General features: G+C 46.3%; 1 protein-coding gene across 2 annotated transcripts; it reads left to right on the top strand.

Moving 5' to 3' along the window:
* Nucleotides 1-6,068: 6,068 nt before the first annotated feature.
* C1S (complement C1s) lies at nt 6,069-16,454 on the top strand. 2 transcript variants are annotated; one of them, XM_030938398.1, is made up of 12 exons: nt 6,069-6,253; nt 7,229-7,307; nt 7,880-8,087; nt 8,299-8,476; nt 9,668-9,793; nt 10,519-10,718; nt 11,255-11,408; nt 11,956-12,071; nt 12,481-12,559; nt 13,084-13,212; nt 13,881-13,955; nt 15,269-16,454. In XM_030938398.1, exons 2-12 carry the CDS (start codon nt 7,303-7,305, stop codon nt 16,063-16,065), a joined length of 2,067 nt encoding a protein of 688 aa, XP_030794258.1. In that variant the 5' UTR covers nt 6,069-6,253; nt 7,229-7,302; the 3' UTR covers nt 16,066-16,454. The 2 variants fall into 2 exon arrangements, with proteins under 2 accessions (XP_030794258.1, XP_030794257.1); XM_030938397.1 differs by having other exon boundaries at nt 7,142-7,307.
* The last annotated feature ends 5,944 nt before the right edge of the window (nt 16,455-22,398 follow it).

Here is a 22,398-nt window from a genome sequence, read left to right as displayed (position 1 = left end):
AGGGGAAAGAAAGGCTGGGCATGGTGGCTCACGCCCGTAATCCTAGCACTTTGGGACGCTGAGGAGGGAGAATCACTTGAGCCCAGGAGTTCAAGACCAGCCTGTGCAATATAGTGAGACCCTGTCTTTAAAAAAAAAAAAAAAAAAAAGAATAAAAACGGGGAGGAAGAAAAACTCGTGTTAGGGCATCTGGTAGAGGTATTGGTCTTTACCTTGGGGCTCAGGCTTCAAAGCTTCAGTGACAACCTCGGTTCAAAAATCTGCTGAGGATGCTGCTTTCAGCTGAAATGAACATGTGGGTGTGGGAAAGCCCTCCTAAGGAAGACTTTTTAGGTCTTAGTGAGTCCAAAAAAAGAGGAGTGGCAGAAGTCATAAAAGAGGCACATGATGGAAATGTCGGTTATTTTTAATATCATGGAGGCTGCTAGAGTTCCAACTAGGGAGAGTTCACCAACTAACAAGGCACTGAGGAGCCCACAGCTTGGGGCTCATGGGGACAACTTTGGGAGATGGTGTTGGGAGGGGATGCGAATTTAAAACTTCCACCTGTAAGGATCCCAATATGGCAAGTACAAAATGCCCAATTAACCTTTTTCTACATGATTTCTTCCAATGGTGTTTAAGTTCACAGGACATAGACTTTTTTTTTTTTTTTTTTTTTGAGACGGAGTTTCGCTCTGTCGCCCAGGCTGGAGTGCAGTGGCCGGATCTCAGCTCACTGCAAGCTCCACCTCCCGGGTTTACGCCATTCTCCTGCCTCAGCCTCCCGAGTAGCTGGGACTACAGGCCCCCGCCACCTCGCCCGGCTAGTTTTTTGTATTTTTTTTTTAGTAGAGATGGGGTTTCACCGTGTTAGCCAGGATGGTCTCAATCTCCTGACCTCGTGATCCGCCCGTCTCGGCCTCCCAAAGTGCTGGGATTACAGGCTTGAGCCACCGCGCCCGGCCAACTTTTTTTTTTTTTTTTAGACAGGGTCTCACTATTGCCCAGGCTGGAGTACAGTGGTGTGATCACAGCTCATTGCGGCCTTGACCTCCAGGGCTCAAGTGATCCTCCCACCTCAGCCTCCTGGGTAGCTGGGACTACAGGCATGCACTAGCCTGCCTGGCACTTTTTTTTTCTTTTTTTTGTGGAGACCGGATCTCACCATGTTGCCCAGGCTAGTCTCAAACTCCTGGACTCAAGCAACCCTCCTGCTTTGGCCTCCCAAAGCGTTGGGATGACAGGCATGAGCTACCACACCTGGCCCACAGGACATGGATTCTGAACAATTGGCATAAATTGGCCTCAAGGTAAGGTTTTAAACTAAGCTTAATCTTTTCTGTTGTCCTCAGATACCATTGAATTTCTTCTTCGGATTTTGGTGACATTAAGTGCTGGTTTCTGGAAATATAATTTTAATTTTGCCTGGGATGATTGTCTTGGGGTCTGGGGATAGCTCATTTTCTAAATTTTGTGGTTATGGGGCTGGTGTTGCAATATTCTTGTGTCTCATTAACTTTTTGGAATTTTAAAAACTGAGGCTCATGGAAGGCTTGCCTCCGAACTCAGTCTTTGAAGCCGTGGAGGAACTAACCTGTTCCAGCCCAGGCTGCAGCTTCTGAAGGGACCACAACTGCCCAGGGATTGGAAACCTACTAGCTGAGATTAAACAGAACACAAATTGGAACTGATGGTTTTGTGGCTTTACCATAGAAACTTTGGGCTTCAATTACTTTTGACTTTAATGTCATAGTTTTAGTTTGCAATGGGATTTGAACTTTAATTTTGGAGTTTGATAAATGAGAGGGTTATTTGTTGTTCAAATTTGAAAATGGGAGGCTTATTTGTTGTTCAAAAACTTTATTGCTGGCATTTCATTGTTGGGGCTTCTTAATACCATCGTTTAATCTCATTGTGAATCTCCAATAGCTACTTAGATATCATAGCCGGATGAAATTTTATTTTATTTATTTTTGAGACAGGATCTCACTCTGTTGCCCAGGCTGGAGTTCAGTGGTGTGATCATAGCTCACTGTAGCCTCAAAATCCTGGGCTCAGGTGATCCTCCTCCCTTGGCCTCCTGAGTAACTGGGACTACAAGTGCATGCCACTATGCCTGACTAATTTTTTGACTTTCTGTAGAGATGAAATCTCGCTATCTTCTCCAAGCTGGTCTTGAACTCCAGGCGTCAAGTGATCCTCTCTTTTTGATCTACCAAAGTGCTGGGATTACAGCACTTTGGCATAAGCCACCATGCCTGACCAATGAAATTTGAGTTGGGAAACGGAGCACCCAGGCTGAAGTGCAGTGCTGTGGTCATAGCTCACTGCAGCCTTGAACTCCTGGGCTCAAGCAATCCTCCCTCCTCTCAGCCTCCTGAGTAGCTGGGACCACAGGCTGGCTAATTTTAAACACTTTTTGGAGAGATGAGGTCTCCCTGTGTTGCCCAGGCTGGTCTTGAACTCCTAGCCTCAAGCGATCCTCCTGCCTCAGCCTTCTGAGTTGCTGCGATTACAGGTATGAGCCACTGCTTCTGGCAATATATTTCAATTTCATGGCAAAATAGCGGAAGTGAACATAAAACACAGGTGAGGGTAGGGAAGAGTCTAACTTTTCTGGCAAGATCAGGCAGCGTTGAGTTACAAGGAAAAGGAGAAGGAACCCTGGACACATTGATAAGGCGTCCTCTTTTCCTTGCTATTAACTGAAGCATGCTCTTGATGGGGAGGAAGCTGCTGCTACTGCTGCCATGTTTGGTGTTTGGAGAAGTTAATATGTTTTGTTATTTGTTAAAAGCTTACTGAGTACCAGGTATATGCTGAATGCTTAGCATACGTTATTTTGTTTAATCTTGGCCACGATGGGCCCTGACAGCGATAGCTATGTCTTAAATAGGTGCTATTATCCCCATTTTACACCTGATGAAGCTGGAGCTCAGAGAGGCAAAGTAACTTTTTCAAGGTCACACGGCTAAAACAAAAGGTAGTGAATGGTTTGAATTCACTTTGGCACATTCATTCAATCAGCCAATCCTCAGGTACTCACTGAGCATGTTGTATCAGCCATTATTTTTAGTTAGCAGAAGATGAATTTATTAAAGGGATCCTGGATTGCTCACGGAAATGCCAGGGGAGCTGCAGAGCTATGTGTGAAAGCTTCCCAGCCTGGACAACAGTCAGAACCTGGCTGCTTCTGCTGCCACTTCTTTGGCCGTGCCCTGGATGCTTCAGCTTACAATGCTTACCCACTGGGACTGGATGCTGGGTGCTGCTGAAAACTCTACCTCCTCTCTGATCTTGCTGTGGCCACCACTGTTCCCACAGGCTCCAGGGTCCCTGCTTCCTGGCATTACTGCCTCTGGATTCAAAGCCTGGGCCTCTGATGAATGGAACATGTGTGCATGTGAAACTGCCTTTGCAAAGATGATGACCGTAAGGGAAGTCTAGCATGGGTGACTCCATCTTGCCTCTACCCTCACAGGCTGGCTGTCCTCAATCATTCCTGGGCATAGGCCAAGCTAACCTTGGGAGGAATTTAGTTTACAGTTTAACTCTGAAGGAAAGATGATACTAGTCGCTCCCTAAAACGAACCTTCTCCTTGCTCAGGGACCTGCCTTTGTAAAACAAATGAAAGGCCACAAGATTAAGGATTATGGGAGGGGCTTGAATTTTGCTAAGATGTGGGTGCAGCTAACTGATGACCAGCCATTGACCCCTAGCTTGCCTTCCTATATATAATCCCTTACTGCTCAGGAGTCATGCGGCCAGAGGTCACAAGATCTGTGACTTCCCCAATTGCTCCTATAGATAACATCACTATTGTAAAACCAAATATTGGTCTTTTGAGATGTTTTTCAGACTTTTGCATTCTGAAATGATTCATGACTCAACTAGTCCTGTGGCCCCCACCTAGAGGTGGACTTAGTGCACAAGGTCTGTTTTCTCCACTTGTATCATTTGATCTGCAATGAATCAGCACCCATTTTCTGCTCCTACTGCCCACCAATTATCCATAAGAACCCTAGCCTCTGAGTTCTTGGGGAAACTGATCTGATTAATAAACTGCCATCCTTTCACTTGGCTAGCTCTGCATTGTTAAACTCTTTCTCTACTGCAATACCATGGTCTCAGTGAACTGGTTTTGTCTACGCAGCAGGCAGGAAGAACCCTTCAGGTGATTACAAATTAGCCTGCTCCAGAGCTGCTGAGGAGGGGGGTGACACCCTTCTTGTGCCTGCATCTTCTTTCTTGGGAGGTCGGCTCTGTTCCCAAGTCTGATATGATGGGGAACTCCTCAAATATGGCCAAGCGGTTTGAATGTGGGGCAGCCAGGGGAGCCACAGATGGTTGCATGCACATCTGTGGTCTGCATGACGCTGCTAGACATGGTGGACAATACCAAGATGAATCACACCCAGCACCTGCCTTCCGAGACCTTATGGGCTCATGATTCTCTTCCTTTTAACATGTATATTTATTAGGTACCATAGTGTACAAATCTTGTTTGCTCAAATTATTTCATTAGGTCCACCTGATAGTCATGTAGGGTGGGCAGGAGTGATATGATTTGTTTTATATCTGAAGAAACTAGGTCTGTCAATAGTGAGCCAGGTTAAAAAAAAAAAAGAAATCAGGAAGTTAGGTGATGAGCCTAAGGCCTTACCTCTGGTGAGGAGCAGAGCTAGGACATGAGCCTGTCTTCTGGCTCCAGGCTCAGTGCTGAGCCAACTAAAGGGGCATAAAGGGGAGCTGAGATCAGGGAAGGCTCTGTGGAGTGGCACTGCCCCTCATTCCCTTGTCTGCAATTCTAAAATCCAAAGGACTGGGAAAACAAAGTCTCTCTCTTTTTTTTTTGTAATGGGATCTCATTCTGTTGCCCAGGCTGGAGTGCAATGGTGCCCCCTGCAGCCTCGACCTCCCTGACACAAGTGATCCTCGTGCCTCAGCCTCTTGAGTAGCTGGGACTACAGGTGTGTGTCACAACACCTGGCTATCGTTTTTTGTTTCCAAGTTTGGGACTAAAACTCAATTTGGCAGCAAAACCTGACCCGAACTGGTGTAATTTGTAATCTTTAGTTATCCACTTACCATAAGATCAATCTGTTTAGCTGCAGAAATCTTAATGTTTGTTAATAGGGGGTTATCCTGGTCCATAAAGGGAGGGAGAGGAGGAGGTATTACCTAATACTGGGTCCATGGACTACATAGCTTTAAAAAAATCTATAAAATTTCAAAATACAGCTGGCTCCGAGGGTTATGGATAAGGGACTCTGGGTTGGATCTGAAAAGGGGCTCAGTTGGGGGGTGGAATTTCGGTGTCTGGAAGGGATGTGGAGGGATGTTATGACGAGGCAGCCTCACGCCGTACCACCTCGGTCTCCGTGTAAGTCATTATCCACCATTACATTTGCTTTAAAGCAGAGATGAGGCCGGGCGCGGTGGCTCAAGCCTGTAATCCCAGCACTTTGGGAGGCCGAGACGGGCGGATCACGAGGTCAGGAGATCGAGACCCTCCTGGCTAACACGGTGAAACCCCGTCTCTACTAAAAAATACAAAAAACTAGCTGGGCGAGGTGGCGGGCGCCTGTAGTCCCAGCTACTCGGGAGGCTGAGGCAGGAGAATGGCTTAAACCCGGGAGGCGGAGCTTGCAGTGAGCTGAGAACCGGCCACTGCACTCCAGCCTGGGCGACAGAGCAAGACTCCGTCTCAAAAAAAAAAAAAAAAAAAAAAAAGTAAAGCAGAGATGACTTGCATTTCTGATAACTACTTTCCCTTAATTCATGATTCACACACATTTGGAGGGCTGGGCTTTCTGGGTTTGGTTTTTCCCCTGGTACCAATCCCCGCCTTTTCCCACAAATCACCTGACTTCCCTGAAAACTCAGAAACACGCCCTTTGGCTGAAAAATAGCATTAAGCAATCGGTGAAATTCCCCATTCCTCCTTTCCCGCTTGGAGCCCTGGATAGAGGCCTCTCAGGCCTGGGAGGAGGATGCTATCCTTGTTTCAAAAGCAGAGGGAGCTCCAAGATCAAGGCTGAGTTATTCTTTCCCTATGTCATGGTCTCCCAGCCCCCTCTGTTTAGATCAGGGAATTTCAGACATGCACACTCTTATGAACAGAACCCGGACAGGGAGGCTGACCGGAGGTTCCTGCAGAGGGAGCGTCAAGGCCCTGTGCTGCTGTCCCTGGGGGCCGGAGGGGTTGCCCAGCGTGCCCACTGGCAGGAGACAGGGGACTGACCCACTTGCTCCTACCAGCTTCTGAAGGTAAAATCCTTACAAACAAGGAGCAGAGCTTTGATGCAGGAAGAAAGAAAGGCAGAAAACGTCACGTAGGAGGGCTTGGGGCAATGATAGAGGGTGACAAAGGCAGAATAAAAAAAAGGCAGAATATAGACAACCTATTTTTCCTAAGCTCACCTCATCCACCCCTACTTCACCCCCTTACCTACCACTGTTTTCAGGGTTAAAGCAATTTTAGCAAGACTTTACTACGAACTGTGGGGAGATAGCTTATATTTTCAGTAAGTTGGCAGGGGAGCGGGGGTGGCAGCAGGGACAAAGCCCAAACAAACTCTGGAAAACGAATGTAGGAAGTTTTTATGTTCCTTGTCATTTGGCTGTCCCTTTTCTCCTTCCTCACGCAACCCTGCCTCAGCAGGGCAGCACTTCCTTCCCAGACTGCTTGTTCCAAGGCCCCTGACTTCCCCTAGTGAAAGAAGCTCCTGCCTCCATCCGTGGGCGTTGGGAGCATCAACGGAGATGCACACAATGATAAACAGCAGACAGGGCTGCTTGAGGAGATAAGGAGATCATGGTTAAAGAAGAGGGGCTGTCCTAGATGGATGGTCATGATGCATGAAGACTGCTGAAAACCCAGTGGAAATGGGAGCATTGTTCTTGAGGGCAGGAGAGAGACTGATACCGTCGGGGGTGGGGCTGGTGGAGGACAACAGAGGAAGAAGAAAACTGGGAGAAAGTACTCGGTTCCTTTGCAGAAAAATTAGGAGAAAGTCCAGAGAGGCAAGGAGGGAAGGATACAATTTAGTTATAGTCTAGAAAGTTAGTTGAACTAGGGAGGGTGTGAGGGGCCCGGTGACGTGCGGCGATGTTGGTGATATGGCTCTGTTTAACCTGTGTGTTATCCCTTTGAAGGTGACACTGAGCCCCAGGTGACACCGCACCACCAAAGAAGGTGCCTGTATTTGTCAGACAAATACAGCCAGGCCTACCACCCCTTAGGCTCCAAAGTCCCGAGGTCCAGAAAGCCAGGACCAAGAGACAGGCAGCTCACCAGGGTGGACGAATCGCCAGAGATGTGGTAAGTCATCAAGGATCTCCAGAGGTCACACAGACTCTATTCCCTTCATCTTCTCAAGAAAAGTGCTCATGGGCCAGGCATGATGGCTCACGCCTATAATCCCAGCACTTTAGAAGACCGAGACGGAGCATTGCTTGAGCCCAGGACTTTGAGACCAGCCTGGGCAATATAAGGAGACCCTGTCTCTATTAAAAAAAAAAAAAAAAAAATAGCCCAGTGTGGTGCGTGTCATCTGTGGTCCCAGCTACTCAAAAGGCTGAGGTAGTAAATACACTTGAGTGCAGGAGGTGAAGGCTGCAGTGAGCTGAGATCGCACCACTGCACTCCAGCCTGGGCGACAGAGTGAGACCCTGTCTGAAAAAAATAAAAGGGGGGGGGGGCTCTTACCTGAAGCCTGGGTTTTGGTTTGACGAGGGCCTTTTCTTTATTCCGACCTAAGATTCTCCCCCATGGCCGACAGACTGACTACCTCTATCTTCTTCCCCCTTTCTTCTGCTTCTGAGAAATAGCGCTTTCTGTCCTAGGCTGCTAGTGCCTGGGTCACCCGCCAATCTATGCCTCTTTTTTTTCAGGTGCATTGTCCTGTTTTCCCTTTTGGCATGTGTTTATGCTGAGCCTACCATGTATGGGGAGATCCTGTCCCCTAACTATCCTCAGGCATACCCCAGTGAGGTAGAGAAATCTTGGGACATAGAAGTTCCTGAAGGGTATGGGATTCACCTCTACTTCACCCATCTGGACATAGAGCTGTCAGAGAACTGTGCATATGACTCAGTGCAGGTATGTTATAAGCACAAAAAGAATAGGGAGAGAAGACCAGGGCTGAGGTAGTAGAATAAGCATGTGGGAGGGAGAGACACCTGTACTCACAGTGAACTGAAGTCAAGTCTTAGAGGCATAAATGTTCTGCTCTCTCTGTCCCTTCTCTTACCTCCATACCAAAATATTACCCTTTCCTAGCTTTGTTTGTTGTTGCTGACTCTTCTCTTAGATAATGTCAGGAGACATTGAAGAAGGGAGGCTCTGTGGACAGAGGACCAGTAACAATCCCCACTCTCCAATTGTGGAAGAGTTCCAAGTCCCATACAACAAACTCCAGGTGATCTTTAAGTCAGACTTTTCCAATGAAGAGCGTTTTACGGGGTTTGCTGCATACTATGTTGCCACAGGTAAGGCTCACCCTTCTGCATGTGCCTTGTTGACCCAGCTAGAAGATTAGAAGTGAGAAATCCACTGAGCAACACGTTGAATGGGGATTCTGTTTGTAATTCATACAAAAAGTGTTGACTTGGCCTGGGTCCCTCCATAAATCACTTTTGTGAAATTCAAATGCATGATCATATGTTAGTGGTGATGATGATAATGGTAATAACACATATTACATAATACACAGTAATTTATTGAGAGCCACTGTAAACTGGGTATGTGTCGGGGATTTTTCCTATTTTAACACAATCATCACTTTAACCCTTCAAGGTAGGTATTATTTGCTTCATATAAAGATGAAGAAAATAAAGACTAGGAAAGTTAATAACTTGCCAAGAATCACATGAGGAATGTGTAGTATTTAAACCCATTCAATATATGGCATTCAAACCTTCAAATTCTGGGTACTTCTGTATCTCTCTCCAGGTTAAAATGAAGCTAGGACATCTCATAAAGCCAAACTATTGTTTAGATTTGATAGAAGGACCAACATCATATAAAGCAATGAATGTACTTATTCCCTCTTGCAGAAGGCATTATCATGATGTTTACCTTGCAGAGTGTCATCCCTGGAGCTGAAATGCTCCGTACATGGGAAAAGTCAAGGATCTCTGACATTAAGAGCTCCCTAGGCCGGATGGGGTGGCTCATGCCTGTAACCCCAGCACTTTGGGAGGCTGAGGCGGGGGGATCACTAGAGGCCAGGAGTTAAAGACCAGCCTCGCCAACGTGGTGAAATCCTGTTTCTACTAAAAATACAAAATATTAACCAGGTGTTGTGGTGCGTGCTTGTGTTCCCAGCTCTTCAGGAGGTAGAGGCATGAGACTTGCTTGAACCCAGGAGGTGGAGGTTGCAGTGAGCTGAGATTGCACGACTGCACTCCAGCCTGGGTGAGAGAGTGAGGCTATGTCACATACACACACGCACACATGCACACACGAGCTCCCGTATAGCTGTGTAGTGATAGGGTTCAACCCTGGAATCATATGTCAGGAGAGTAATATAGAATAATACCAGCCTGACATGCGATCCCTAGAGGGATCTTTAAGCAACAGGCCTTTCCTACTTTTTCTTACCCTTAGGTTTTGGGTTTAACCTCATTCTGCCTTCTTGGTGTTTGTTCTTGACCTCAGCCTCTCTCTACTCTTTGTAGACATAAATGAATGCACAGATTTTGTAGATGACCCTTGTAGCCACTTCTGCAACAATTTCATCGGTGGTTACTTCTGCTCCTGCCCCCCGGAATATTTCCTCCATGATGACATGAAGAATTGTGGAGGTGAGCTTGGTGTTAAGAGGGTCGCATGTTCCTTGGGATTTGGAATGACTGGGGCCTCAGAAAGGGCTTTGTCCACGCTTCCAACTTCTGTTAGGCCCAGCCTTCATTTGGCATTTCTTCTTTTTTATTTTAAAATTTATATATTTGTTTGTTTATTTATTTATTATTTTAAAGAATTTCAGTAGTTTTGGGGGTACTGGTGGTTCTTGGTTACATAGATGAGTTCTTTAGTGGTCAATTCTGAGATTTTATTGCACCTGTTACCTGAGCAGTGTACACTATACCCAATGTGCAGTTTTCTCGACCCCCTTCCAACCTCCTCCCACACTGAGTCCACAGAGTCCATTATATCACTCACTACTGGCATCTATTATTAGTTACTCATAAGCTGAGATGAAGCCACAAGAAGGGAGGAAGATAAGACTACAGGGTAAAGTTAGTTAATTGGAGAAGAGAGATAGATGCCTGTAAAGAGTCTACTGGGGGCTGTTCATAACCAGAAAAGGCTCCATCCTAAGCAGAGTGATGGAAACCTAATAGGGCTTGGGTGTTCCTGCTGATATGTACTGCATGTGTAATTGCTGCATCCCTCCAGTTAGGGCGGGGATCTCAGGTTAGTTTGAATGGAGGACTGTCAGTTTCTGAGAGAAGGAATCATAGAATAGTACAGGAATTCCTTTGCTTGACGCCGTATTTGATTCTCCCTTTCACTTTTTCTCTCTTAGTTAATTGCAGTGGGGATGTATTCACTGCACTGATTGGGGAGATTGCAAGTCCCAATTATCCCAAACCGTATCCAGAGAACTCAAGGTGTGAATACCAGATCCGGCTGGAGGAAGGGTTCCAAGTGGTGGTGACTGTGCGGAGAGAAGATTTTGATGTGGAACCAGCTGACTCAGAGGGAAACTGCCTTGACAGTTTAGTTGTGCGTGACAGTTGATTAATACCCCCACCCTCAACTTACACAAAGAGATCTCTCCCTGAAGACAAAGAAAAAATTTTTTTGAGACAGGGTCTTGCTCTATTTTTCAAGCTGGAGTGCAGTGGTGCAATCATGGCTCACTGTAACCTTGACCTCTTGGGCTCAAGCAAGTCTCCCACCTCAGCCTTCTGAGTATCTAGGCCCACAGGCATGCGCCACCATACCCAGCTAATATTTTTATTGTTATTTATTTATTTATTTATTTTTTTACAGAGATGGGGTTTTGCTGTGTTGCTCAGTTTGGCCTGTAACTCCCGACCTCAAGCAATGCTCCCACCTCAGCCTCCCAAAGTGCTGGGAGTATAGGCGTGAGCCACTGCACTCAGCCTGAAGATAAAATTATCTTTTCTCCTGACCCTTAGTTTGCTGCTTCTTATTTTATGTGACATTTAATGCCTCTGTTATTTTTATCTCCCACCCCTGAATTTTACCTTTTTCCTTTAGTTCTTTCCCTCTTCTGATTTCATCATTTCGTTCAGTTTGTTGCAGGAGATCAGCAATTTGGTCCTTACTGCGGTCATGGATTCCCTGGGCCACTAAATATTGAAACCAAGAGTAATGCTCTTGATATCATCTTCCAAACTGATCTAACAGGGCAAAACAAGGGCTGGAAACTTCGCTACCATGGAGATCGTGAGTAACCTAGAAGTGCCTCATTGGTTGGTGATATCAAAGTCCCCAAACAATGTGGGATCAAAGCAGGTAGATGATCCAGGCACAATGGAAGCACCTGTGATCTCAGCTACCAGGGGAGGCTGAGGCAGGAGGATCCCTTGATCCCAGGAAGTAGGAGTCTGAGCCCACTCTGGGCAACAGAGCAAAACCTTGTCTCTAAAACAAAACAAAAACAAACCAACAATAATTTAAAAAACAGATAGATTGTTGTTCTGATAGTATCCTGAGATACTTCACTTCCTCAGGAAAATCTAAACCAGTCAATGGTTGCTAGGAATGCCTCAACCCCTAGTAATCCTTTAACTAGACCTGAGAGTGCAGACAGTTTGGGGGTGGTTAGTTGGTGATGCCATATGATTTTAGACATCTGCTGTATTGGAATGTTAAGCATCAGGAATGAGGACAACTGGATGATTTTAGAAAGTGTGAGAATGATGTAAATAGAATGAGAGTCTTCAACTATTTAGTAATGTTTTTTTCTTGCCCCAACTTCTGTTCTTTCAAGCAATCCCCTGTCCTAAAGAAGAAACTCCCACTTCTGTTTGGGAGCCTGCGAAGGCAAAATATGTGTTTAGAGATGTGGTGCGGATAACCTGTCTGGATGGGTTTGAAGTTGTGGAGGTAAAGTACCATCTTGGCTTCTCCCTAATCCCTGGCCCCAGATCAGGATGCGTGTACTGAAATTGTCCAGTTGTTTACCAACGTAAGTGTGTGATCAAGGTATAACGCCTTTTCCATAAACACGACAGCTTAAGATCTGTAGTTCTCCCTTGTGAGTCACAGAGCTCCCTCGCCAGCTTGGCATTCTCTCTCTGCCTTCAGTCTTCTTGGGGAAGGGGGTTGACACGTTGGGGCAAAGCTATCTGTCAGCCTCATCTCCTGGGTGCTTTGGGTCAGTCTGCTGAGTTGTTCCCAAGCTTCTTGTGGTGAGGACTCCTCATTGATCCAAGGCCAGAGATCAATTCCAGTTTTGATTTTGGTTTCCCATATCTCTCTTCAGAAATAAGTGGTGATGTTTATTATTCTCCAGGGACGTGTTGGTGCAACATTTTTCTATTCGACTTGTCAAAGCAATGGAAAGTGGAGTAATTCCAAACTGAAATGTCAACGTACGTGTCTCTTCAAAGTGGAAGTCTTTCTTTTTCTCTCAGAGAGAATGGAAAGATCAGCACATCCCACTTCAGATGCATGGTTTCCTCTTAGGCATGTGAGGGAGTGGGTTGGGTTTTTGAAGGGAAGCCAGTCATGGAGGCTTTTCTAGTTCAGCCCCGAATCTGTTCCCAGGCCAACTAGATCGGCAAGTTTCTTTCCAAGAAAGGGGCCATGGGATAGGTCGAGTTAATAGCCCCATGTGGGTGCATTTGTGGCTTCCAGTGGGCCTTCACCAATCACTGAGAACCAGGCTCTTCACTACAGCTTTCACGGGGTCATCTGAGTTGGCATCTCAGTGGGCCAGAGAGCTGAGAGATGCCAGTTGGGGAGGATGGCCACAGAGAGGCTGGTGTGGGGAGGTTCATCCCAGGTGTGCCTGTGGATATGGGGTGGGGAAGCAGTGAGGGTGAAACTGGCCCCTTGACTCTTCCTTGGAGGAAGTGGCTGTCCTGACTGTCGCTCTCCTTCCTTCGTCTGGTAGCTGTGGACTGTGGCATTCCTGAATCCATTGAGAATGGTAAAGTTGAAGACCCAGAGAGCACTTTGTTTGGTTCTGTCACCCGCTACACTTGTGAGGAGCCATATTACTACATGGAAAATGGAGGAAATGGTAGGTTTCTTCTACTGGAGCAGAGAGAGTGAGAAGGTGTTGGAGGATAAATAGCATAATCTGTCTGTGCCAGAGAGAGTTTGGAGACAAATGAAGGCGATAGGACAGACATTGTTCATCCCCTTGGCTTCATCTAAAGATACACTTTTCATACGGAGCAGGGCACGCTCAGGGCAGCACCAGTCACAGGGAATCATAGAGGTCACCAGCTCAGCTTCACAGCTGCCGCAGGAATTCCCCTGTAACATCCATTCCGTGGGATTACCCACCTTTGGACCAGTTATTTCATGTACAGCCCACAGGAGCAATGCCTTCCGCTTCAAGCCAGCAAGCTACACTGACTGGCTTTCTTGATGTGGAGGCTTTGGTTGTGCTAGATGAAGGGCTGGATGAGACACTACACATTCTCCGCATTGCTTTGTATTTTCTTTTCCCAGTTTCCCAATGCCTTCTTTCCTTCTGCTTTGGAGATGTTCCCTTTGTCTCCCCTGGCGGGCTAGAGGCCTGAGGGATTGGAGGAAGATTTTTTTTCTGGCTTATTAATCTGATTTACTACTTGAATCCCAGAGGAGCTGAGGCTCTGAAAGAATGGGGCAGGCTGTGGGGGAATGGAAGAGGGAGTGAAGATGTGGTGGTGAGTGTGGCCTGTGTTCTCTGTGCTACTCCAGGGCAGTATCACTGTGCTGGTAATGGGAGCTGGGTGAATGAGGCGCTGAGCCCAGAGCTGCCGAAATGTGTTCCAGGTAAGGAGGGCCAAGGTTTGGGGAGAGATGATAGGCATGGGTGAATGGGAGTCACCTTCTGAAAGCAGCTGTAACCCTCTTGGGAAAGGACTGAACAGTGGCCTGCCAGAGTCCAGCTCAGTGAGGTGGCAGTAGCACTGTGCCGTGGGCTGCCAGGGCCGTGGGGCACCTCCTCAGCTACACTGAAGCCAGGCCGACTGCAAGGAAATATAAGCGTCAGCCAGCGACAGTTGGTGTCTGGTAATGTAGCTGCAACGAGAAGATACAGAATTGCTAAAAACAGGGCCTGAAAACTGAGAGTGAGTAATCAACATTCAAAAACAAGACTAGTTAAATAACCTAGTTATTATATTAAACGTTTATATGGCAGCAAGATATCGAGGAATTCAAGGAACGAGGAAGATCAGAGTTGGGTAGCAGAAGGCTGGGGCAAATCCAGTAGGATAAAGACCATCCTGGTTGTTACTGAGAACTAAAGACCAAGCTTATTTGTTGTGTTTATTATCTCATTCACGTTCTTGTAACAGCCCCGTGAGCTAGGTGTCATTAGTCTTACTTGACCGGTCAATGGGTGGGTGCAAGTTCGCAGAGTTAGCAAGTTGCGAAGGCCGGCTTTGAGCCCAGGTCTAAGTCCAAAGCCTGTTGTGCTCAACTTGGAGTCCCTCCAGGCTGTCTAGCAAGGGATTTAGGTAAGCAGCTTCACTTGAATTCAGTTATTAGTATAACTGAATGGTAATGGCACCAGTCACTGGGAGTGACAGGTCAAGGCCAAAGAAGGGACCCCTCTCTACTTCCTAGGCTGACCTGTGGTTTACTAGGAGGGACTCAGGTGCCACTAGGACTCCAGTAAAGAAGGCGATTAAAGTTTGATCTGGGCATCTGAAGAAGGCAGAAAGCTTCCCTCCTCCACCAACTGTGTGAGAAAAGGGTTTCCAGCACTGGCTCTTGGTTGGGCACCGGCCTCACATGCCGAGTTGGAAGGGGGACCCCTGCCCCCAGAGGGGCTGTGAGTCACACTGTGGATAGCGTGAGGCACTAGTGCATCTGGACTCAGTGATTCACACACTGCCTCTGGTTAACTGAGCTCTCCCATGAGCCTGCTATGACATCGGCAAAGCGGGGTGTTTAGGTAAGACCAGGGTGGGTCAGGTATTGAGCTTGTTGACCAAATAGGATTAACCATTTTGTACTAGAGAACCCTGCAACCTAGCAAGTAAAATCATTTGAGTGGTTGGAGGATTTGCAGGAAGCCAGTATCATTTCTTGCTCCTTCCCCGTGTTTTTTTTTTTTTTTTTTTTTTATTCCTTCCTAGTCTGTGGAGTCCCCAGAGAACCCTTTGAAGGAAAACAGAGGATAATTGGCGGATCCGATGCAGATATTAAAAACTTCCCCTGGCAAGTCTTCTTTGACAACCCGTGGGCTGGTGGAGCGCTCATTGATGAGTACTGGGTGCTGACGGCAGCTCATGTTGTGGAGGGAAACCAGGAGCCAACAATGTATGTTGGGTCCACCTCAGTGCAGACCTCACGGCTGGCAAAATCCAAGATGCTTATTCCTGAGCGTGTGTTTATTCATCCGGGATGGAAGCTGCTGGAAGTCCCAGAAGCACGAACAAATTTTGATAATGACATTGCACTGGTGCAGCTGAAAGACCCAGTGAAAATGGGACCCACCGTCGCCCCCATCTGCCTACCAGGCACCTCTTCTGACTACAACCTCATGGATGGGGACCTGGGGCTGATCTCAGGCTGGGGCCGAACAGAGAAGAGAGATCGCGCTCTTCGCCTCAAAGCGGCAACGTTACCTGTAGCTCCTTTAAGAAAGTGCAGAGAAGTGAAAGTGGAAAACCCCAAAGCAGATGCAGGGGCCTATGTTTTCACTCCTAACATGATCTGTGCTGGAGGAGAGAAGGGCATGGATAGCTGTAAAGGGGACAGTGGTGGGGCCTTTGCTGTGCAGGATCCCAATGACAAGACCAAATTCTACGTAGCTGGCCTGGTGTCCTGGGGGCCCCAGTGTGGGACCTATGGGCTCTACACACGGGTACAGAACTATGTTGACTGGATAAAGAAGACTATGCAGGAAAATAGCACCCCCAGTAAGGATTAATCCAGATACATCCCACCAGCGTCTCCAAGAGGCATGACCAATGCATTGCCTTCTGTTCCTTATGATATTCTCATTATTTCATCATGACTAAAGGAAGACAGGAGCGAATGATTTAGATAGAACTTGATTGTTGAGATGCCTGGCTGGAAGTAGACAGGTAGAGTTTGATCATGGAATTGTGCTGGTCATACATTTTTAGTCTAACTCCTTGGGGTCCTTTCCCCTGAGTACCTATTGTAGATAACACTATGGGTGGGGCACTCCTATCTTGCACTATTCCACAGGGACACCTTAATTCTTTGTTTCCTCTTTACCTGTTCAAAATTCCATTTACTTGATCATTCTCAGTATCCACTGTCTATGTACAATAAAGTATGTTTATAAGCAAATTTTGGCTGACTTACCTCATTCCACACCAAATCCTCAGAATTATAGAAGGGGAGTGGGGTGAGAAGGCTGTTATATCACTGAAATTGGGCATCTAGCAATTTATATTTCATTTAATTGTCACAAAAACAGATAATTCAGCTGTTCTTCTCTCTTCCAACAGATTTACTGAATATTGTGGATTAGTACGAAGATCGCCAGTGTTAGGCATCATATTCTGTGTACCAAGAATGACATAGCAGAAAATCTCAGTGAGGATGGACCCCTAAACTCTCCCTTCTTTTTTCTATGGGAAGGAAAAGAAAATATTCCTCCTCCCAAAGAATGATTAGTGATGAGAAATGACTACAGAATAGAGACTTAGCATTTTACAATATACCAAGATGACATAGCAGAAAATCTCAGTGAGGATGGACCCCTAAACTCTCCCTTCTATTTTCTATGGGAAGGAAAAGAAAATATTCCTCCTCCCAAAGAATGATTAGTGATGAGAAATGACTACAGAATAGAGACTTAGCATTTTACAAACTGAGGACAGGAGAACTCTCTCAGGATGGCGGTTGCCCTAACAGGGTATTTAGGAAAGCAGAGGTCTGAGAAGAGCTGAGGGGGAGTCTGACCTGTTCGATGTGACACGTGGCTTTCAGGAGGGCAGTTTTTACCAGAAGCCAAAAAACGGTTTGGTTGGGCCCATCAAGAATGGACTGTGATATTCCATAGACCAAGAGGGCTAAATTCAAAAGCTGACCTTAGACCAGAGGGTAAACACGATGTGGTAACCAGAGGAACTCTAATTGAAGGGCCTGAAGAATTGAAGGGAATTACAACTGGGAGCCTCTGGGATGATTATATCGTCAACCAAGCAGCATAAAGTCACTGTGTCACCCCTGAACTGTATGCTTCGTAGCCGCCTCCTCACACTTCCTGTCATTGCGGGGGCAATGGAATGGACAGTGTGGCCTGGGCGAGAGTGTTTCGGTGACAGGAGGATTCTTCTAGAGATAAAAAGGCATTGGAGAAATATTAAGATTTAGAAACATGATCTGTGATAGAGATATTTTTCTTCTTTTTTTTATACTTGGGGTAATAGCAAAACATTAACCTGGAATCTGACAAGTAACAGAAAAGGAAGTTCACCCCTCTCGGAGAATCACCAGTCTATTTGGGTTCTGCCCTTGCTGATGGGCTGAGGTATCGGTGAAGACTTTCCCTCTCTGCTGCTGCCTTGTACAGCATGACGGGTATGGGTTTTGCATCATTGACTGTGCTGCAAGGTCATTTCTCTGGGTGAATGGCAGGGGGAAGAGCTAAATGAATCATCGTCAGAGACTTCAGAGCTGGGAAGAGCTCGTCACCAGGTCCCAGAGGGGCTAGAAAGTCATTCATTGTGTTTAAAGGGCATCCATCATAGTACCTTACAAGTTACTTGGGAATGTATGTCCACTTCTTCTGAAACTCAGGAAAATAGTTTTTTTTTTGGTGGTGCAACAGAGATTTACTCTTGTTGCCCAGGCTGGAGTGCAATGGTGTGATCTTGGTTCACCGCATCCTCCGCCTCCCAGGTTCAAGCGATTCTCCTGCCTCAGCCTCCTAAGTAGCTGGGATTACAGGCATGCACCACCACGCCCAGCTAATCTTGTATTTTTAGTAGAGACGGTGTTTCACCATGTTGGCCAGGCTGATCTCGAACTCCTGACCTCAGGTGATCCACCTGCCTTGGCCTCCCAAAGTGCTGGGATTATAGGCGTGAGCCACCGCTCCCGGCGAAAATAGTTAGCTTTTTAAAGAAGGTGAATTGTCACTTTTCTTCGGTCAGAAGAAAATGGACTGGTGGGTCAGCATCTCATGCCAGGGAGGAAAGACAATGTCCAGTGGTCAAGAGGACTTGAAGCAAAGGAACTTCCTTGAAACTGGACCAGCTCAGAAAGGGCTAGAAGGGATCCTGGGACTCTAAAGTTTCCTTTACAGTGACTGCTAGAGTCAGAAAAATATACAGTGGAAATGTGACTTTTTTCCTGCATATTGGTTATTATTTTAAAAATTGAAAATATGAGGCCGGGTGTGGTGACTCATGCCTGTAATCTCAGCACTTTGGGAGACCAAGATGGGTGGATCACCTGAGGTCAGGAGTTCAAGACCAGCCTAACCAACATATACAGTATACAGGTGAAACCCTGTATACTAAAAATACAAAAATTAGCCAGGTGTGGCAACATGTGCCTGTAATCCCAGTTACTCGGGAGGCTGAGGCAGGAAAATCGCTTGATCCTGGGATTGCAGTGAGCCAAGATGGCACCACTGCACTCCAGCCTGGGCAACAGAGTGAGATTCCATCTCAGACACACACACACACACACACACACACACACACACACACACACACACACACACACACACGCGACACAACTTTATTTAATCTTGATCAAATCCACAAACTCTGCCATGGTTATTAAAATAATGATTTAACAAAACTCCTTTCCTTTTGACATATTCACAAGAAGTTGCAAAGTTAGTGCAGAGAGGTGCTGTTTCTCCTAATGGCTACATCTTAGGTAACTACAGTACAATATCTAAACCAGGAAACTTATGCTGGTACAATGTGCACGGGTAGTTTTGTGTTATTTTACTACATTGGAGAGTCATGTAAGCACCACTGCAGTCAAGATATGAAACAATTCCATCACTACAAAGATTTCTTTCTTGCCAAATTTTTGTAGTCCACCCTTTTCTTTTTTATTTTCTCTTACGATCGTAAAAAGACACATTGGAAAGATCCAGCTTCTCTCAGTTGTCCTAAGAGGAAACTGATTTTGGGTACGTCCACCCTTGAACCAGAGAAAAGCAGAGACTGGACATATTGAGGGACATGAAGTTGTGGTAACAAGTATCACAATGGGGGAACCCCTCAAAGCAAACCTACAGGGAAAGTCTGTGATGGACCTAGTTTCCTGAATGGAAGCATCTGTTTTAAAAAAAATCTCTCTTCCTCTACAAGGGACTACAAAGGAGGCAGAACACCTGCAGTTGCCAGGAAGGAGCTCATTCTGATTGTAACCATTGTATTCTGCCTCATCTCCAAATGGGCTGTTTGCATTGTGTATCTATCTCCCTTTAGGTTTAATGTGGAAACAAAGTATTTCTTTTGTCTTCATTGCTTAAGGACTGAGTGTGAAATATTTTGGCATAATATGCTCAGGTTTTTCTGGGTATCTGCCTATTCATGGATAAAATGAAAATGTTTCTTGATCTCTCTTAGACAGAAAGCAAGAAGAACTTAAGGTTTTTAACAGAAAAAATAAAAGAGGATGGCTAGAATAAAAATTCACAGAAATAGAGCCAGGCGTGGTGGCTCACACCTGTAATCCCAGCAGTTTAGGAGGCCGAGGCGGGCAGATCACGAGGTCAGGAGATCGAGACCATCCTGGCTAACACGGTGAAACCCTGTCTCTACTAAAAATACAAAATTAGCCGGGCGTCATGGCGGGCACCTGTAGTCCCAGCTATTCAGCAAGCTGAGGCAGGATAATTGTTTGAACCCGGGAGGCGGAGGTTGCAGTGAGCCTAGATCAGGCCACTGCACTCCAGCCTGGGTGACAGAGTGAGACTCCATCTCAAAAACAAGCAAACAAAAATCACAGAAATAAAAATTCACGGAATAAAAATGCACGGCAGCAGGGATGAAAGCAAAAAAGCACCTGAGCACTAGTCGGGGGAGAAGTCAGGACAGCAGAGAAGAAGCCTGGGGCCACTGCAGGTGAGTGCTGTGAGACCTGAGTAGAACTGAAAAAGACCCCAAAGGGAGAATTTGAAATGCTCACAGGGCCAAGCAGAGGCCGGTTGCGTGGGGCAGGGCTGACCCCAAAAGGCTTGACGGAGACTCCCTGAGGAGAGATTTTGGAAAACATTGACCAGCTAGGTTGGACCTAGATGAACTTTACTGTCAGGTCTCTGAGCCCAAGCTAAGCCATCATATGCCTTGTGACCTGCACGTATACATCCAGGTGGCCTGAAGCAACTAAATATCCACAGAAGAAGTGAAAATAGGCTTAACTGATGACATTCCACCATTGTGATTTGTTTCTGCCCCACTCTAACTGATCCATGTACTTTGTAATCTCTCCCCACCCTTAAGAAGTTTCTTTGTAATTCTCCCCACCCTTGAGAATGTACTTTGTGAGATCCACCCCCTGCCCGCAAAACACTGCTCCTAATTCCATCGCCTATCCCAAAACCTGTAAGAACTAATGATAATCCCACCACCCTTTGCTGACTCTCTTTTCGGACTCAGCCCGCCTGCACCCAGGTGAAACAAACAGCCTTGTTGCTCACACAAAGCCTGTTTGGTGGTCTCTTCACACGGACACGTGAGACATTTACCTGCTCTGTCACATAATTGTGGTACAATTTATGTAGAATTTTCTTCCAGCAATTTATGAAGTTGTCTGAGTTTGCCTTAAGCGGCCCGAAGCCTTTCAGGTCTCTTTTCCCGGTCCTTGGTGGCCTGCCCTCCTTTTGGTGTCCTGTGCTGTCCTCACTGCCATAATCTATCCTCTGAAAATATGACTTTTGTTCCTGCATGTCTGTTATTTTCCTTCCCTCTCTTCCCTTCCCCTTCCTTCCTTCCTTCCTTCCTTCCTTCCTTCCTTCCTTTCTTCCTCCCTCCCTCTCTCTCTTTTCTTTTTCTTTCTCTCTCTTTTTCTTTCTTTCTTTTCTTTCTTTCTCTTCCTTCTCTTTTCTTTCCTTCCTTCCTTCCTTTCTTTCCCTTCCTTCCTTCCTTTCTTTCTTTTCCTTCCTTCCTTCCTTCCTTCCTTTCCCTTCCTTCCTTCCTCCCTTCCTTCCTCCCTCCCTCCCTCCCTCCCTCCCTCTCTCTCTCTCTCTCTCTCTCTCTTTCTTTCTTTCTTTCTTTCATCTCACTCTATTGTCCAGGCTGGAGTACAGTGGCATAATGACAGCTCACTGCCGCCCCAAACTCCTGGGATCAAGGGGTCCTCCCACCTCAGCCTCCCGAGACCCCGAGACTACAGGCATGCATCACCACACCTGGCTACTTTTTAATTTGTTTGTTGCCCAGGCTGGTCTTGAACTCTTGGCCTCAAGCAATCCTCTCTCCTTGGCCTCCCAAAGTGCTGGGATTGTAGGGATGAGCCACCACATCTGGCTCTTCTTTGGTTTCAATATGCTCATTTGACATAATAAAACCCTGCCTCCTCTATGCCTGAACTGGTATGGCTGCTAGTGGCTGGGGGAAAACACACAAGCTCTCACAACTGTCTCAAAAAAGGTGAGAGTGTCTCACAAAAGAACAACTGTCTCCCTTTTAATTGTTGGCCATGAGTCTCAAATGAACCCTTCATACTCCCAGGCAATCAAAATTCCCTAATCCATTCTCAATCCCACTGTCTCAGAGGACTATTTCATTTCTTCTCTCTTCTCACACCCCTGAAATTCTCCATCCTCATTCTCAGCTGATGACCTTATTTTCTACCTCATCAAGACACATGAAGCCTAGAAGAGAGCTTTTACCACCACTACATCTACTGGAATACTGGCATCTGTTCCCTTACACTCAGCTGGCCTGTGTGTTAACTTACCCATTGGTGACTTATCCATGCTTCCAACTCGATTCCACCTCTACCCACGCCCACCCACCATCACCATTTCCCTCCCAATTGTGTAATTCCCGTCAGTATGTAAACATGTTGTAATTCCTCTGAACTTAAAACAGACTTCTCTTGACCACAATTTCTCCAACAGCTTTCCCTATTTATTTGTTTCTGTTTGCAGCAAATTCCTTAAAATAATTGATTATACCCTGTCTCCAGTTCCTATTCTCCCACTATCTCTCTAGCTCCGCTCTGGCTTTTCCACCTATCATTCCACCATACTGTGATTTTCTGGGTCACCAATGACTCTGACATTGCTCCATGCAAGGATGGATCCTCAGTC

The sequence above is a fragment of the Rhinopithecus roxellana genome, chromosome 10 (genome assembly GCF_007565055.1).
Source record: "Rhinopithecus roxellana isolate Shanxi Qingling chromosome 10, ASM756505v1, whole genome shotgun sequence".
Lineage (NCBI taxonomy): Eukaryota > Metazoa > Chordata > Mammalia > Primates > Cercopithecidae > Rhinopithecus > Rhinopithecus roxellana.
This window is presented reverse-complemented; position numbering and strand designations above follow the sequence as displayed.